This window comes from Eleutherodactylus coqui, chromosome 1, assembly GCF_035609145.1.
Source record: "Eleutherodactylus coqui strain aEleCoq1 chromosome 1, aEleCoq1.hap1, whole genome shotgun sequence".
NCBI classification, from domain to species: Eukaryota; Metazoa; Chordata; class Amphibia; order Anura; family Eleutherodactylidae; genus Eleutherodactylus; species Eleutherodactylus coqui.
This window is the reverse complement of record NC_089837.1, coordinates 19,540,316-19,557,339: the sequence shown is the minus strand read 5'-3', so window position 1 is coordinate 19,557,339 and position 17,024 is coordinate 19,540,316. Positions and strand designations below refer to the sequence as shown.

At 48.7% G+C, this 17,024-nt stretch overlaps 2 protein-coding genes across 2 annotated transcripts in view; both read right to left on the bottom strand.

Annotated features, from left to right (window-relative positions):
- The window catches only part of LOC136619641 (fucolectin-4-like), a 167,212-nt gene extending 150,188 nt beyond the window's left edge, over positions 1–17,024 (bottom strand). The window contains exon 1 of the mRNA XM_066594421.1: positions 17,020–17,024. The gene's annotated coding sequence lies outside the window, so the exon portion shown is untranslated. The remainder of the gene's footprint in view (positions 1–17,019) is intronic.
- LOC136619583 (zinc finger protein 664-like) lies at positions 1,190–10,277 on the bottom strand. The gene is made up of 4 exons (XM_066594417.1): positions 10,163–10,277; positions 6,991–7,094; positions 5,789–5,889; positions 1,190–4,210 (listed from the first exon to the last, which is right to left on the bottom strand). The coding sequence occupies exons 2-4, from the start codon at positions 7,050–7,052 to the stop codon at positions 3,261–3,263; spliced, it is 1,113 nt and encodes a 370-aa protein (XP_066450514.1). The 5' UTR covers positions 7,053–7,094; positions 10,163–10,277; the 3' UTR covers positions 1,190–3,260.

The window sequence follows — 17,024 nt, the reverse complement described above, 5'->3', positions numbered from 1 at the left end:
AGCCAGGAGACAGAAGGGAGAATGCGGAAGAGGCCGGACAGGTAAGCAGGCCCCCCACGGTGCAGGCTCCCAACTCGGCGTTCATGTGACCGCCGGGGGTCTGGTGACACCGGCGGTTACATGATCGCCGGCCATGCATTACATAGCGCTAATTGAGCGCTATGTAATGTGTAAAGGAGAAGGCAGAAAGGGTTAAAAACCCTTTCTGCCTTCTCCTCGGGGGTCCTCGATCAGGACCAGTGCAGGAGTGCATCTGCACCCGATGCGTCTGACGATCGGGTGCAGATGCACTCCTGCACTGCATTGTCGGGCCTGCCCCGACATCGGAGCTGTGGAGGGAAATTATGATGTCGGGGCAGGCCCGACGTTGGATTGGAAAGGGTTAACAGCCTAAACAATGGTTGCGCCAAATTTCAAGTTTCTACGACATCGGGAAGTTAGAGAATTAGATCAGGTACATTACATAGGGGGTCACTTATTTTTGCACTTAGAATTGGATAATCAAGTTGCGACCCCTTTACGTTTCCTATGTAGGACCTAAAGAATGATTGTGGCAAATATTTTGCTTGTATGTCTTGACCACAACCGATAGTCTAGTGCTACATCATTAAAGGGGTTGTCCCGCGCCGAAACGGGTTTTTTTTTTATTCAATAGCCCCCCTGTTCGGCGCGAGACAAACCCGATGCATGTGTTAAAAAAAAAAAACGTCCAGTACTTACCTGAATCCCCGCGCTCCCGCGACTTCTTACTTACCTTGCTAAGATGGCCGCCGGGATCTTCACCCACGGTGGACCGCAGGTCTTCTCCCATGGTGCACCGTGGGCTCTGTGCGTTCCATTGCCGATTCCAGCCTCCTGATTGGCTGGAATCGGCACACGTGACGGGGCGGAGCTACAAGGAGCAGCTCTTCGGCACGAGCGGCCCCGTTCGGAAGGGAGAAGACCGGACTGCGCAAGCGCGTCTAATCGGGCGATTAGACGCTGAAATTAGATGGCACCATGGAGACGAGGACGCCAGCAACGGAGCAGGTAAGTGAATAACTTCTGTATGGCTCATAATTAATGCACAATGTACATTACAAAGTGCATTAATATGGCCATACAGAAGTGTATAACCCCACTTGCTTTCGTGGGACAACCCCTTTGAGTGCAATGGACATGAAAACATCGGAGTCTATTCTCAGTTTGTACACAGCTCTTTATTTTGTATTGTGAACATACAGCAAGTAAATCTTCTACAGAACTTATTAAAAAAAGGAAGATCCCTTGTTCTAGAGCTGAAGATTGACCTGGGTCTTGCTTAACAAAACTTAGTCGTGTGTTATCAGTGCTCACGTGAGGTATAGAGGAGAAAAACCATTAACCCATACAAAGTAGAGTGGATGAGGTGGACTTTATTTTGGCTGGGAGCAGCTGGGTCATTGTGCCATTGGTCTAGTACCTCAAGTTGTAAACTACTAATCGGGAACCCTACTTGGCTGTGAACTTTAGTCTTATAACACAGTGAGAAGTCCAAAACAGAGTCAAAAAGAAAGACTAGGAGAACCCTGAATGGGTCCTCCTGACTGCAAACTTGTCAGTGTATTTAGAGTTCAAGGTTGGGGGTAAAAAAACTGGACCCATTTGTGCCAAAAATAAAAGAGGAGCTAAATGTCCTAAAGGATCGGTACTGTGATGCTCTGATGCAGAACGTTGTAAACCAGGACAACCCCCAAAAACAGCATGCTATGTCCATCAACATTTTTTTCAAAAATTAAAAAATTGTTGGTGCTTGGATTTGCATGAAGATTCAGTCTCGACTTCGATTAAATTCCTTTTTCTTTCTCCACATGATGCCTAGATGCAGGACACTTTTAAAAACCCTTGAAGATTTGAACCTCGAATATACACTCCTCATCATTTAAATTGCAACACCAAGAAGGAAAAGTCGTGGAATTATGGAAATCGTAGGATCGATAGACAAGTTCATGATATGGAAATGATGAGAAAATGGAGACAAAATATTAAAAACATCCCAATTGTTTTCAGTATCGAGTATGAGCGCCACACGCAGAAATACACACTCAGCCTTGGCATGCTATCAATGAGGTTATGGTTGAGGAGTGTTCTGCCACGCTGAAAGCACTTGGGAATGCAAATCATCAAGATGCGTTGCTGGCGGCTCCCTGTGCAATTATTAACTATTATTGACGTCCCAGATGTGCTCCATGGAAGACGGTGCAGGTCATGGTACCATGTTTAGGCTATGTAGGCTGCTCACAGATGCACAAGCAACATATGCTTCGGCTCCTGAGATACTTCGGAGAAATGGCCATACCACTGGTACCACGACCGAAACAACTTACTGCTGAGCTGTTTGTGTACCTGGAATGAAGACTAGAGAGGTCTGACTACCATATATTATACCGCCTCACACCGTAATCCCGGTAGTATGTCTGGTGTGATGTTCCCTTGTGAAAACCTCCCCATGCTGTTGCCCACGTGGCCTCCAGACCAATCTCTGGCTCTCATTGTGTCCGAGACAAGAAATGGGATTCATCACAGAAGAGCTTGGACCTTCATTTCAGCGACCTTTACTATATTGCTCTGTACTATGCTAGTCTTTGATAGCGGTGGCGTGAGGTCAAAGGAGCACCTGTCCCTGGCTCATAGCGCAATGTCCTGCAAATGTCCTCTGATGGTTCGAGTAGAGACACTATTCGGCACCCGAAGCTTGGGATGTGGCATCCAATGTCACCTGCAGTACAAAATGATCCCTACGCGGCATTCTTCTAATCTGATGATCCATCCATGCAGATGTTTGTTTCTCTGCACCTCTTGCCGTCATTCAGGTTCGTTGTTGTTTTCCCAACCACTGGCAAACTGGCAAACGTTGAGCATTGCTGACATCTCTGGCCTGAGCACATAGTGATAAACTAAGTGCCTCAGCTCAAGGATTCTGTCCCTCTCTGCAATAAGTGACTGGCAAGTCGAAGAACAGGAAGCATCACACAATCATACGAGAAGACTTTATTTTTGAGGTTTCATGCGGCTAAAAAAGCTTGCTTTCGATTGGGCTTTGATACCATTAAAACCCCTCCCACATGCCACAGATTGGAGCTAGGAACTTGAAAATTTGATAATTTTTCCTCTCTGTGTTGCAATTTTAATGTTAAAGGGTGCAATTAAGACATTTCTAGGCATCAGTGGGTAATTCCAACCGGAGGTAAAGAATGATACCCTAACAGGGTCAAGAGGTGGAGTACTGTTGTGTCAAGTCATTAGTTTATAAGAACACATGAGTGACTTGTGTAACTGTCTCTATTGCTAAATTTTTTACCGCAGCCACCGCATAGAAATGTTTTGGTCCCCGACTGCCTCTTCTCTTGTCTCAAACAACTTTGGGCACTGCAGAATTTTTTCCCGCATATAACACAGGCACAGGACGTATCTTCATTATGGACTTTCTGGTGCAAAATAAGATTAGAACTACTGCTGAAACATTTGCTGCACTGGGAACAGACGTATGGGTCCTCTCTCTGGTGGAAGCTTCTTTGGAAATCTTCTGAGCAAACTAGGACCTTCTCATCAGAATGCACCATCCTGTGGAGCTCCAGCTCATAGATCTGGGTGAAAGACTTCCCACACTCCTCGCATGCATACGGCTTCTCTCCAGTGTGAGTTTTCATATGAGTTGCAAGGTTAGAACTTTGGTTAAAACTATTTCCACATATGTTACACGTGTAGGGTCTTTCTCCTGTGTGGGTTCTTTCATGTCTGCTCAGTTGGGACTGGAGCCTAAAACGTTTGTGACATACAGTACAAGACCATGGTTGTCGTTCCTCATGAGCTTCTTTATGGAGGTTGTATGTAGTTGAGTCTTTGAAAACCTCCCCACACTCATTACAGGTAAGACTACTGTCCTCAGAGTGGTTCCTCTGGTGCTTTCGATACCCTGATCGGGTGAAGAAAGTTTTATCACACTTATTGCATTTGTAGATGGTCTCCGTCATCAAGGTAATGTTCCCAGCGGGGTCAATGGTACTTCTTTCTCTGGTGATTGACTTTTCGGGAGATGACCTATCAGAACTTTGTACTCTGTCACGCGGCTTGTAAGATCTTCTCCCACGTTTGTTGACCATTTGTCTGAGGTTGGATGTGGTTTGTAAATTTGCTTGGGGGTTAATGGGTGCTACATCTTCATAAAGATCTATGCAGCTTACGTCTTCATCTGCTTGGAAGAAACATATTGAAGGGTGTCAGAGTTTGACAATACAGAAATCTTCATGGTGCAGATTCGAAAGACTATTGTCAATTCAAGGAATGTTTTTGACATACATACACCATAACAACAAGAATTAACACATTATTATTGACTATGTTTTCACTAATGATGGTATTATCCTCAGCTGGGCCCACTAGAGAATACTCTGTTCTTTTGGTGGGCTAGTCCAAACCTGGTATTAAGTCTTAAAGGGGTTGTCCTGCCCCCCCCCGTTCGGCGCGAGACAACCCCGATGCAGGGACTTTAAAAAAAAACAGCACAGCGCTTACCTGAATCCCCGCGCTCCGGTGACTTCTTACTTACCGGTTGAAGATGGCCGCCGGCATCTTCTCCCTCGGTGGACCGCAGGGCTTCTGTGCGGTCCATTGCCGATTCCAGCCTCCTGATTGGCTGGAATCGGCACGTGACGGGGCGGAGCTACACGGAGCTACACGGAGCCCCATTGAGAAGATAAGAAGACCCGGACTGCGCAAGCGCGTCTAATTTGGCCATTAGACGGCGAAAATTAGACGGCAACCATGGAGACGAGGACGCTAGCAACGCAGCAGGTAAGTGAAAAACTTTTTATAACTTCTGTATGGCTCATAATTAATGCACAATGTACATTACAAAGTGCATTAATATGGCCATACAGAAGTGTATAGACCCACTTGCTGCAGGACAACCCCTTTAAGTAGTATCAGCGGAGTAACTTGATGCTCCTGCAAAGCCTTTAACAAGTTTCCTCACCTACCATGTACCATATATAATACAAGTGTTTTCTTATGTAGCAGACAGGAGCACCCCTATCATGAGGCAACCTGAGACTACCACCCCAGGTGGCAGTCTGCAGGACCTTGAAGGTGAAGTGGGTTGCCACCCGGCTGGTAATTACTTTTTACCGGCCAAAAAATTGCCGGCTACGAACTGGCCAGGCAGCAACCGCAGAAGCATTTCACTCACTCTGCCTGCTTCTCTGGTCCTGCGGCAGCTACTGCTGAATCTGTGACCACTGACCTCTCCCTCCTCAATGCCTGTGCACTGCGTACAGGTCAGCATCTACAAGAGTTGCAGGCAGAGTGAGTGAAATGCTTGTAGGGTTGCTGCCTGGTGGGAGGTCCACTAGGGAGGATACTATTAAAACTGGGGCCACTATGGGAGTCATTATTGCTATTAGGGCCATTAGCAGAGTACTATTACTATTGGGGCCACTAAGTGGGACACTTACCATTTGGACCACTAAGGGAAACACTAACTAATGGGGCTACAATTACTCTGTCACTTCAGACAAATCTTAATTGCTCAAATACGTGTTGAGTATCTTATGTATTGGCACCTACAATGCTTGTAAAATTAGTGTTTTTCTGGATGGAAGAAGGCATTTCACACTTCGCCTCAGGCAGCATAAGATCTTGTGGCACACATGGTGGCAGGGGGGTATGTAGGCCCACTTAGGCACCAAGTACTGGGTTCATCTTCTACCTCTGCACTCCCTACAGCTACACTGAAATCACCAAAAATGAAACCCTAATCTGCAGGACCCACCTGAACTGAATGTCCTTTTGAAAGACCTCCCAGGTGAGTAGATGTCCCATACGTCTTCTTCTTTATAACTGGATAGTTGACCCAAGTCTCCAGGACCCAACCTTATCAAAAAAAGATGAGACATGGTTAATGAGAAAAGAATCAAGTGCTGGATTCTGAAAAAGATGGACATGGGTGAAAAAAACTTGAAACCTAAGAAGTCAAGTGATCACAGGATGTTTAGCCTTAGATGATAGACGGCTGGAGGGGAGACCACCACTAACAGCTCAGGAACTTCAGGGTTGTTCTCTTGGGTTTTCTTGATGCAAGCCTTTTGGAAGGAGGACCAGAGTCTATTGAAGAAGGAATAACTGGCTGTTCTAAAGTCAACAACAAAGTTATGGCCAAAAGTTTGAGAAGATGCTCAGAACTTTACGCCATCCATTTGGCTCCATTTTTATAGCCTTATATATTCATAAACAGGTGGTTGTCACCTTTAAGGTGTCCTTAACCCCCCTACATTTTACATGACTGCTGGCCGGTTAAACATTAGATGAAGGCGAGCTGAACTCAATTTTGGCCCGAGCAGCCATTCATGTAATGTGTATGGGGGTCACCTGACTGTCCCCTTAAAGGGGTTTTACAAGCAGTGCCGGGTTAACTGGGGTCAAAGCACAAGCCACTGGAATCAGTCTCATTGAAATCAATGGGAGATGTGCCTGCAATTACAAGGGCCGTTCACTATATGGGTCCGAGGAGTGGCTTCTGCTCCAACCCCGATGTATCCCGGCACTGACAGCCGGCGCTGCCTGGAAGACCCCTTCAATGTTTGGGGAAACAAGAATTAGGCACATTGGAGATAAGTACTGGTAAGGAGTTCTGGAAGTGATAAAGGAGTCTCGCAGCGGCAGAGAGAACAGTAGAGAAGGGACCTCAACACTCCTGCTGTTATGAGGACACCGTGGTTACCGCTATTATGGTGCCATGGGGCCAACACCGTTTAAGGGGATGCCGTCGCCGACACTGGCAATGGGGATGCCGTGGCCAATGCTGTTAAAGGGGAAACTATGGTTGAAGCTGTGACTCATGCAAACACAGAGATATGCTTGATGGCTGACCCCATCATGTCAAGAAGAGACTGCCGCTGACCCTCATGGGGGGCGGTGGCCGATACTTTGGGGACATTGTGGCATCACAAATATTAGCCAGAAGAAAGAATTTACCAGCAGACATCAGAGTCCGACGAGGTCTCGTCATGGATGACGTAGTGCGATGCCCCCGCCATCCTCGCTGCGGTCTCTCCGACTCACAACCATACACAGGATTCCTAAACACATGGAAGTATTAAATAGTCATACACATAACAACAGTAATAACAGAGGAGGGCAGGAAACGTCCATCAGCCGTACATCAACAGGAGCTGGTAGGGGCTTCCTTATGAAATCTCAGGCCCCGGATGGGCAGGAAGGCACCACACAACGGGCACCGTTCTAGACCACCAGGAATGTAATAATTAACCCCTTTAATGTTCTAAACCACCAAAGCTGATTTCACTGAAACCAATAGTCCACTGGGAATGTTAGCACTAAGCTCTTTGATGCCCTTGGCCAGTGTTTCCCAAACTGCAGTTCTCACGGACTCCAACAGGTCATGTTTTCAGGATATCCTATAGAAAGACACCCGTGGCAATGTCCAAGATAATAATTACATCACCTGCGCAATACCAAGGCAACCCTGAAAACCTGACCTGTTGGGGTCCGTGAGAACTGAGTTGGGAAGCACTCCCCTAGACCATCAGGGATGTTCTCACTAATACTGCTGGACCACTAGGGATGCTAGCACTAAGCCCTTTGCTGTGCTCAACCACCAGGAATATCATCATTAACCCCTTGATTACCCTATAGACCACCATTATTATCATTAAACCCTTCATTGCCCTGGGTATGTTATTAACACCTTCAATGCCCAACACCATCAGGAATGTTTTAACCTCTTCTCTGCCTTAGGCCACCAAGGATACTCCTACTAATACCTATAGACCGCTAGAGATGTTAGCACTAAGCCTTTTGCTGCAATTAACCACCAGGCATGTTACCATTAACCGATTCAATGCCCCAGACCACCATGGATGTTCTCACTCAGGGTGACTACCCATAACCGTTCTTTTTTCACTGCGAAATTCGCGTTTTTTTTCCTAGTGTCTATGGGACTTGTTAATGTTAAAATTGCAACGCGGAAAATCGCAATTTTGCGGTAACAGCACTTCCATCTTTTTTTTTTTAGTCCCAGAAAACCCCATTTGCCCCTTTCATGCCCTAGACCACTAGGGGTGTTATAACAAAGCCCTTTGCCGCTATACACCAGCAGTGATCATCAAACATTTCAATGCCCTAAACCAGGGGTCCCAACTCCAGTCCTCAGGGACCCCAACAGGTCATGTTTTCAGGATATCCTATAGTACGAACACCTGTGGCAATGTCTGAGGCACCGACAATAATTACATCACCTGTGCAACACTGAGGAGATCCTGAAAAAATGACCTGTTGGGGTGCCTGAGGACTGGAGTTGGGGAACACTGCCCTAGACCACACATGTCAAACACAAGGCCTGCGGGTAGAAGCCGGCCTACCACCACATTTAATGTGGCCCGCCAGCCATGCAACAACCTAAGGGCTCTTTCACACGGGCGCAGCGATTTTCGGTTGGCCGTGGCATGGCCACACTGTGACAAAAAATTGCGTGAACGTCCATGCGGCTGTTCCGATGGCGCGGTCCGGGGAGTATATGCCAAGCCCAGGGCACCGTCGGGCAGGGGAGAGATAGTTTAGCTTTGCTATACTACCTCCCCCCTCTTACCCCCTCACAGGCTCTCGGCATGAGGTTACTATCACTACTGGGCCCTCTATGGGGGTCCCTGTCACTACTGCGGCCACTATTGGGGTCACTATTACTATACGGTCTTACAATTGGCCCTTCGAGGGCACCCATAAGGCTGATGTGGCCCTCGATGAAAATGAGTTTGACGCCCCTGCCTTAGACCATCTAAAATTTTATTATGCGCTTAACTACTGTAGACCACCAAGGATGGCAGCATTAAAGGGGTTGTCTGGATGCAAACTATTGATGGCCTATTTTCAGGATGTCACAAATAGTAGATTGGCAGGGGTCCGTTGCCGATCAGACGTTTGCTGGGCTACCGCACAGGGTATTGAACTGAACTTCTTTCTGTAGTGGCCAGGCTTGGTATTGCAATGAATGGGAACTTTGCCTGCAATACCAAGCCTGGCCACTACAGTAAGAACGAAGCTGTTTGCTTTATTCAAAAATCAGCTTACTACACAAGCCTGGCATATAGCTGATTATCAGGGGGTCTCCAGCAATCTACCACTTTAACCACATAGACCCGCATTACCCTAAATATGGCAGAATAACTCTCGGCTAGTCCAACAATTAGTAATTGCCAAACACCGCAGTGATGCTACATGTTACATCCCTACAGACGGGTGTTATTAGTGCGAGCGGGGGTGCGGTGCCCTACGGTCAACAACAGGACATGATCATAAATCTGGGGTGCGGAGGAGGGTCAGGAGGGGCGGTAATTACACTGCCGGCTGTACTGTAGGGCCACAATCACGCGGGTCTATCTGTGCGCACAATATGCAGCGAGTAGAACCTATTGATTTCCGTGGGTCCGCTCACATGCGTGGATTTTGCGTGCACAATTCCATCATGCATAAATATACGCAGCAAACACTATTTTCCTCCACATTTGAACATATTTAATCGGCTAATTAGCCATTTTAACATTTTTTTTTTATTTTGCGCGCCGGCGGATGCTCATGATTTACGCACACAAGAAGTACAGTAAAAACCGAAGTACTGCTTGCAGAAGCGCGACCTCCGATGCGTCACATCATGGTATCGAAGTCCGCACACGCTCATGTGAATCCGACCGTACAAGGCTGCGCTCACACTTGGCGCTCTCGCTACGCTTCTGAACCGCAGCAAAGAAAAGGGGCAGAAAAAGTTGCATGGATTATTTTTTTTTAAGTATTTTTTAATGGAGTTTTTTTGTGGTTCAGAAATGCCCCCAAACCGCCCAGTGTGAGCGCAGCCCCAGACGCCTCTAGTTCCGTTGCTGCATTACTGTAGGTCGCCCTCAGAGTTTTCCAAGTGCCCCCCAGCCGGCTGCCCCCCAAGACCTGCAGTAACCAGCTCCCTGCACACTGCCCACCCCTTAGATTAATTAGATGTATTTCCGTATGTCCATAAGCAATGAGCTGCAGCCGGGCAGCGGGGGGTGCAGGCAGGTGTGGGGGGCACACAGGACTCTGCACCTGCACTGGTTCATCCCCCCTCCCTGCAGCAGCACTGTGCCCACCCCCCCTCACTTACAGTGCAGAGCCTCATCCCAGGGTGGGGTGTGCGGGGCTCCTGGGTATTTGGGGTCCCCCGAGTCTGCAGACAGATACTGAATGGTGCATGTGTCATGAAAGGAAGGACCACCCAACCCAGGAACCACATCCCAAACAATGCTGGCCCTGACTGCGGCATTGTGGGAGATGTAGTCTTCTGCAGAGGAGGCAGGGATTGTGGCTGCGGCTGCCGGATCGCCCCCTTCATTTACTTGCAAATATTCCTTATGGGGAACAGGATGGGAAGTCTTGGCTCTGAGATGCAAGAAGTCGCCGCTTCATGCAAATAAGGCAAAATCCCCAGAGAAGAAGACCTTCTGCGACTGATTAATAGACTTGGTTGTGATTCTTCATCTCCTTCCAGATCTCTGCTGTCAATAAGGGGCAGAAATAATCCTCCATCTGCCAAGGAGCTGGCTACAATGTATCAGTGGGCGATAACAGCAGCAGTGTGACCCTCTCTCCTTCCTGACAGATTGTTACAATGTATCGGTCTGCAGTCCAGAGCTCACAGAGCATTGTCTACACTGGATACAACTGAGTCCACCTCTTAGCTGAGAGCAGACTAGCTATATACAATGTATCAGTAGATGATCTTCATGAACAGGAGGGGGGGGGGGGGGGGAGTATATCTCTCTCAGGTCCTGCTAAATTGTTACAGTGTATCAGTCTGAAGTCCGAGCTGTTGAGCTCACAGAGCATTGTCTACACTGGATACAACTGCATCCACTTCTCACCTAAGGGCTCCACCATACTGGCAATCGCGATTTTGCACCAAGAAAATTGCAGCAAAGTCACAACTTATTTCCCATGATTTTTGAGCACCAGCGCTGCTTTTTTTCTCACAAAAATATCGCTGCTGCTTGCGATTTTTTTTTTCACAATTTTTTTAGCGCAAAATTCAATAGGACTCTCTAATGTGAAAAACACATCGCACAAAAATCGGGAAACATGGGAGAATAAAGACAAAGCAAAACGCAGAAAGAGCGGACATGCTGGGATATTCCCACAACCCCTCATGAGTGAAAACATCCCAAATGTGAAGGGAACCGTTCAGAAGCGCGGGGGACAGAACTCTGCGTGTTCACTCACTCTGACATTGTGCAATGTTATCACAAGTGTGAAGACCGCCTTGGGGCTTATTCAGACCTGCGTATATCAGACGGGTTTTCCCTCCCACTCACCGACTCTCTGCTTCTCTCCTCCCCTCCAAGTGGTTTGCAATGGGAGTGGGCGGGACAGGGGCAGAGGTAAGCTCCCATCCCCTCACTGCCCCTTGTCCATAGCCAGCAATGGGAGTGGGCGGGAGAGAACGGAGCTTAGCTCCACCCACATCCCGCCCCTCCCGTTGCAAACGCGGGAGGGGAAAAGAGAGGCAGAGAGCCGGTGAGTGGGAGGGAGCGGGGTACTGCTTAGATGGAAGTGTCTATCGGCCGGCCGTGAAAATGCTGGCCGATATACGCTCATGGGAACAAGACCTTAGGGTGAACACCCACTTGCGTTCTTTAATGCTGCGATATCGCTGCGTTTTTTTTCACACGGCTGTCAATGGGACTTTCTAATGTTAAAAAGGCATCTCACAAAAATTGTCGAGCACCAAAGTGTTTAAAAATCTATAAATGATTATAATTTAACCCCTTAGTGACCAGCCCACAGTGTTTTTACGTCCTGCTTCTGTTTTAATCCCTGAGGACATAAAAACATGCTTCCTCTGGGGATTAAAACACTGCAGGCTCTGGACCAGACAGCTCAACCACCTCCCACCCAAACTCCCCACTCCCCCGGTCACACGATCGCGTTAAAGTCAATACAAAGTAAATAGATGTTAAACTTTCAGCTCCCCTTACAGATTGGATCTGTAAGGGGAGTTGAGAATACTCACCCCCATCCTCCGCGATGTCCAGCGGCATTCTGGTCCGGCAGGACCTGGCGCCTGCATCTGCGCATGGACGGCAGATGTCATAACGTCACGCACACGCACAGAGGGCATAAGGCCCGGAAAATTTAAAAACTCCCTGTTCCTGGCTAGTATGAGTAGTCGCGAGCAGGGAGCTGTCACCGGGAGCCGCGGTAAAAATTAAAAGAAAGTGCAAAAAAAAAAGAAAAAAGTTAGTGTTACCATGCAGCACGGCACGGGGTCCCGCGGTCGGCGCGCGGCGCTCCGGCGGCCTGGAGCCCTGTGTCGGGGTTATCCCAGCGGCTTGGGGCAGCCGGTGGGCGGCGGCGTGGGCGTGTCCGCCCGTAGGGTGCCGCCCGCACTCCTCCGTTCTTCTTATACAGCAGTGGGTGGAGTGGCCTCCTCCCACTCTCCGCCCCTGGGCGGAGCCTTGTGGTTAAAAGACTGGCAGTGAATTGAGCTCACTGCCAGTTATTGGTTCTGCGTGCACCTAGCCAGTCTGTCTGCGGTTTCCTCAGTCTGTCTCTAGTTGCTGGTCAGCTCCTTTTGGTTCCCTACTGCTCTGTCTGTTCTTGTTGGTTCTGTTGGCCTCTAGGTTAGTCTGGCCCAGTCAGCACTAGTTGCTATCCAGTATCCTTCCAGTTTGCCTGTGAGCTCCATCTCCAGCCTTGTAAGTTTTGTTGGTCGGTTCCATCTGCCTCCCCTATCGGCACTCTGTTCCCCCCATCAGTTAGTTTCTTCTTGTCAGTCGCCAGGTCCCTAGCCAGAGCGGGGACCGTCATCCAGTTGTCCGCCTGGGGTTAGCCAGGGCCGAGGCAAGTAGGCATGGACAGTGGGTGCAGGAAGATCAGGGCACTCCACCTGGCGCTCGGGGGGGCAGAGTGCCGTAACATAATAACTGGCCCTTAAAATACTGTTTTTCTTTTCATGGCGGTGACCAGCGCCCTGGCAAACCAGCTGCAAGACCTGGTGCCGGTGATCCGGGATTTGTCAGCTCGCATGGTGGCCCAGGAGCAGTGGGTGTTGTCGCAGGGGCAGAACGCCTTTACCAGTCCCAAACCCAAGTGCTCTCTTCCCGAGGTGTTCTCTGGGGAGAGAAACAAGTTTTTCGTTTTTCAACAGGCGTGTCGCCTGTTTTTTCGGATGCGTCCCCGTTCTTCCGGCTCGGAGGCCCAGAGGGTCGGGCTTATAATGTCCCTGCTGCAGGCCTTTTCCATTCCCAAGGGTTCCCCCTCCCTGCAGTGACTCCTTTTTTCAGGAACTCGGGGGTATCTTTGATGAACCGGACCAAGTGGGGTTGGCGGTTTCTCGGCTGTTGGCGCTGCATCAGGGGTCGCTTTGTGTGGGGGATTATTGCTCTAACTTCAGACTCTATGCGGGTGATACTGCATGGAACGATAGCGCTCTGAAAGACGTTTTTCTGCAAGGTCTCTCGGATGCGGTCAAAGAACTGTTGATCTCCCATCCCGTTCCCGGGTCCTTAAAGGAGGCTATGGAGCTAGCGGTGAAGGTAGATAGGAGGCTCAGGGCTGGGAAGCAAGATAGACCGACCCGTATTGTCAGGGAGGTCGTTTGTCCTGTTCCCTCCTCTTCCGTACCAGTCTCTGTTCCCGAACCTATGGAACTGGACCCGCTGGACCCCAAGGAGCGACGCCGGGTTCGGTTATTGCATCATCTCTGCCTCTACTGCGGGAAAGCTGGACATTGGGTGATAACCTGCCCCCTGAAGCCTCAGCGTCCACAGTCTGAATCGGCAGAAAGACTCCAAGTCCTAGGCGATTGCAGGGAGGATCGCCTAGGACCACAGGTACGTCCTAGACTTCTGATACCCTGCCAGGTTAGATTCCGGAACTTCTCCCGCCTAGGGCAGGCGTTTATTGATTCCGGAGCAGCCGCTAACCTGATAAGCACGCGTCTCGTTGAGCCCCTGAGGGCTGAATTTGTGGCGCTGAAGACGCCAATTCGTTTTGCTAGCATTGATGCTACTCCTCTTGCTTCGGGCTTGGTACGATGGAGGACCCCAGTGTTACAACTCACGGTGGGGGGTCGCCACTCGGAAGGTCTATCATTACTGGTGATGGAGAAAATGTCGGTAGACATGGTACTAGCGATGCCGTGGCTGGCGTTGCACAACCCCCAATTCGATTGGACCACTGGGGAGCTAACCCAGTGGGGGCCGTCCTGCCATAGCCATCGTGCTCCCCTTCCTCCCTGCTCAGTCGATACCGCACTCAGTCCCCGAGGTCTCACTTCCCTTCACACCCCGTCCGTCGGTCCTGCTGCTGATGTCGCCACCGATGCACTGCAGGGGGGATGGAAGAAAGTGGTGGGGTCTCGTATGCAGTTGCGTAGTGGGGAGAGTCTGTCGGTATCTGAGCCGTACAGGGTGGGACAGAAAAGGGTACCGGTCCTCTGGAAATCGCAAAAGGAGGGGTCGCAGGGGGTTCCATAAGTCGTTGTCGAAACCTGCTGTCCCTTTGTAAGTTTTGTTGGTTTGTTCCATCTGCCTCCCCTGTCGGCACTCTGTTCCCCCCATTAGGTAGCTTCCTTCTTGTCAGTCGCCAGGTCCCTAGCCAGAGCAGGGACCGCCGTCCAGTTGTCCGCCTGGGGTTAGCCAGGGCCGAGGCAAGTAGGCAGGGACAGTGGGGTGTGGGAAGTTCAGGGCACCCCACCTGGCGCTCGGGGGGGCAGAGTGCCGTAACAGTTAGTTTCATCTCCCCTCATGGATCATGTTTATGAGTGGAGATGAAATTAGGTACCCAAGGCCCCCGAATCTATCCGCGGACCTTACTCCGGCTTTTGCTCATGCACCCATCACCAAAGTAGCAAACAAATGCACAAAAGCCACAGATTGCCGGGTAATTTAAAATCTCTCCCCACCTGGCTACTAAATGTAGTTGAGACCCTGGAGATCTCACGGGGGGCCGCAGTACGCGTTTCTTGGTCACGTGATCATTTAAAAGTTAAAAAAACCTAAACTTTCACCTCCCATCACGGATCCGAACCGTGAGGGGGGGGGGGGTGAAATTACTTATCTAAGGCCTGCGTTGATGTCCCCTGATGGGATCCTTATATGTGGACCTTTCCCCAGCTTTGGCGCATGTGCCCATCGCCAAAATGGCAGACGCAAGCGCAGAAGCTGGGGAGGGCTTGAGAAAGTTAAAATCTCCTTCATCCTGGTTACTAAAGGTAGCCGAGAGCTCGGAGCAGTAACCGAGGGCCGCGGTGAGCGCTCCCCGGTCAGGTGATCCTTGTTATCCAATAGATAATGGCGATCATGTAAACGTTAACACAGTTAAAGGTTGATGATCGGTGCAGCTTGGGCCCCGTTGTGCATCCAGACAGATTAGGGCCACAATGGGTATGTTTCTGAACACGGGACGAACGGGGGGGGGTCCATTTTGGGGTAAAAGTCTTCATTCTTTTCAAAAAATTTTATTGGGTTTTATAATAAACAAACAATAATAAGAAAATATTCGGAATACATACAACATTTTGATCGCTTTGTATTGCATTTTTTGGGGGAGACTGGGTGACTAGAAAAGTGCATTTCTGGCGGGGGTTTTTTTGGACTATGTTCACCATGCGGGGTAAATAATGCTCTACTTTGATAGATCAGACTTATAGGGACGCGGCGACACCAAATATGTATTTTTATTTTATGACTTAGGTTTTTTTATTATAAATATGGCAAAAGGGGGGGGGGTGACTTAAACTATTATTACTTTTTTTTTTACAATTAATAAAATTTTATTGATCTTATTTCTACTTTTTTTTTTTTAAGACCCCCCTGGGGGACCACAACTATTAATGCTTTGATCACTCCTACAGTATGACGTAATGCTGTACGATTGCAGGTATTGCCGGTGGATGTCAGCTGTAATAAACAGCTGACGCCCCCGCTGTATGAAGAGACTTCGCGCTGCGATCTCTCTTCATACATACCCCTATGCTGCAGGACGTAAATGTATGTACTGGAGCGGGAGGGGGTTAATCTGCAGGGCATGAAAAAAAAAAAACGTGGCAAAAATAGCTGATTTAACCTTTCTGTCTTTAGTAATTTCACCATACAAATAACAGAATGAAAAAGTGGTCACAATTCTGCACAGATCAATAAATGGCGCTCAGCCAGCAAAATAAAACCCCTTACACGGCTCCATTGATAAAAAAAATAATAAATGCTAGGGGTCTCTGAATGCAGCAATAAAAAAAAATTATTTATTTTTTTCTTTAAACTGTGAAAAAGTAGCGAAAAAGAAAAAAACTCTTACAATTTGGTATTGTCCTAATCGCACCGGCCTGGAGAATTACTGTAATACATTATTTATACTGCTCAGAGAATGCAGGCAAAAATAAAAAACATGCCAGAATTACAGATTTTGGTAACCTTGCCCCTAGAGAAAATGGAATAAAAAGCGATCAAAATTTTACATGTTCCTAAAAATTAAATAACTGAAGACTGGAGTTCACCCCGCAAAAAACACGGCCGTCTAGAGCTCTGGTAATGGGAAATAACATTAATACGGCTCTTGGAATGGGGTGAGATAAAAGCAAACCGCTCACACACTGCCGCCTATACGCAACTGCTCACACGCCGCCACTTTTTGTTCTCACTCAATCACCCAATCCTGCTGCACTTACACCTTGCACACAGACACTTATACACTCACACTCTAATACCCCCTCACCTAGTCACAGACACACACTTAGACCCACAAGCGCACGCACGCACGCACGCACACTAGATACACAGAAGACACACACTTAGATTCACACATACACACAAAGAAACACTAGATACACAGAAGATACTTATCAGCGCCTGTCGCAGTTTCTTCGTACCTCTGGTGACATCACCTGCTCTCCTGGCAGCCGCGCTCTCTGCCCTCCTGCTGCTCCTCTCCAGGACCTGCTACTCTGCTGCTGCCCGCTGACATCACCTGGA

What these genes read in the sequence shown, in the direction of transcription:
- LOC136619583 (XM_066594417.1), bottom strand. Translation starts at nt 7,052, where the DNA reads ATGGCGGGGGCATCGCACTACGTCATCCATGACGAGACCTCGTCGGAC. An exon ending in TCGGACTCTGATGTCTGCTG is followed by an intron (nt 5,890 to 6,990) that starts GTAAATTCTTTC and finishes TTTTTTGATAAG; the next exon opens with GTTGGGTCCTGGAGACTTGG. An exon ending in CAAAAGGACATTCAGTTCAG is followed by an intron (nt 4,211 to 5,788) that starts GTGGGTCCTGCA and finishes TCTTCCAAGCAG; the next exon opens with ATGAAGACGTAAGCTGCATA.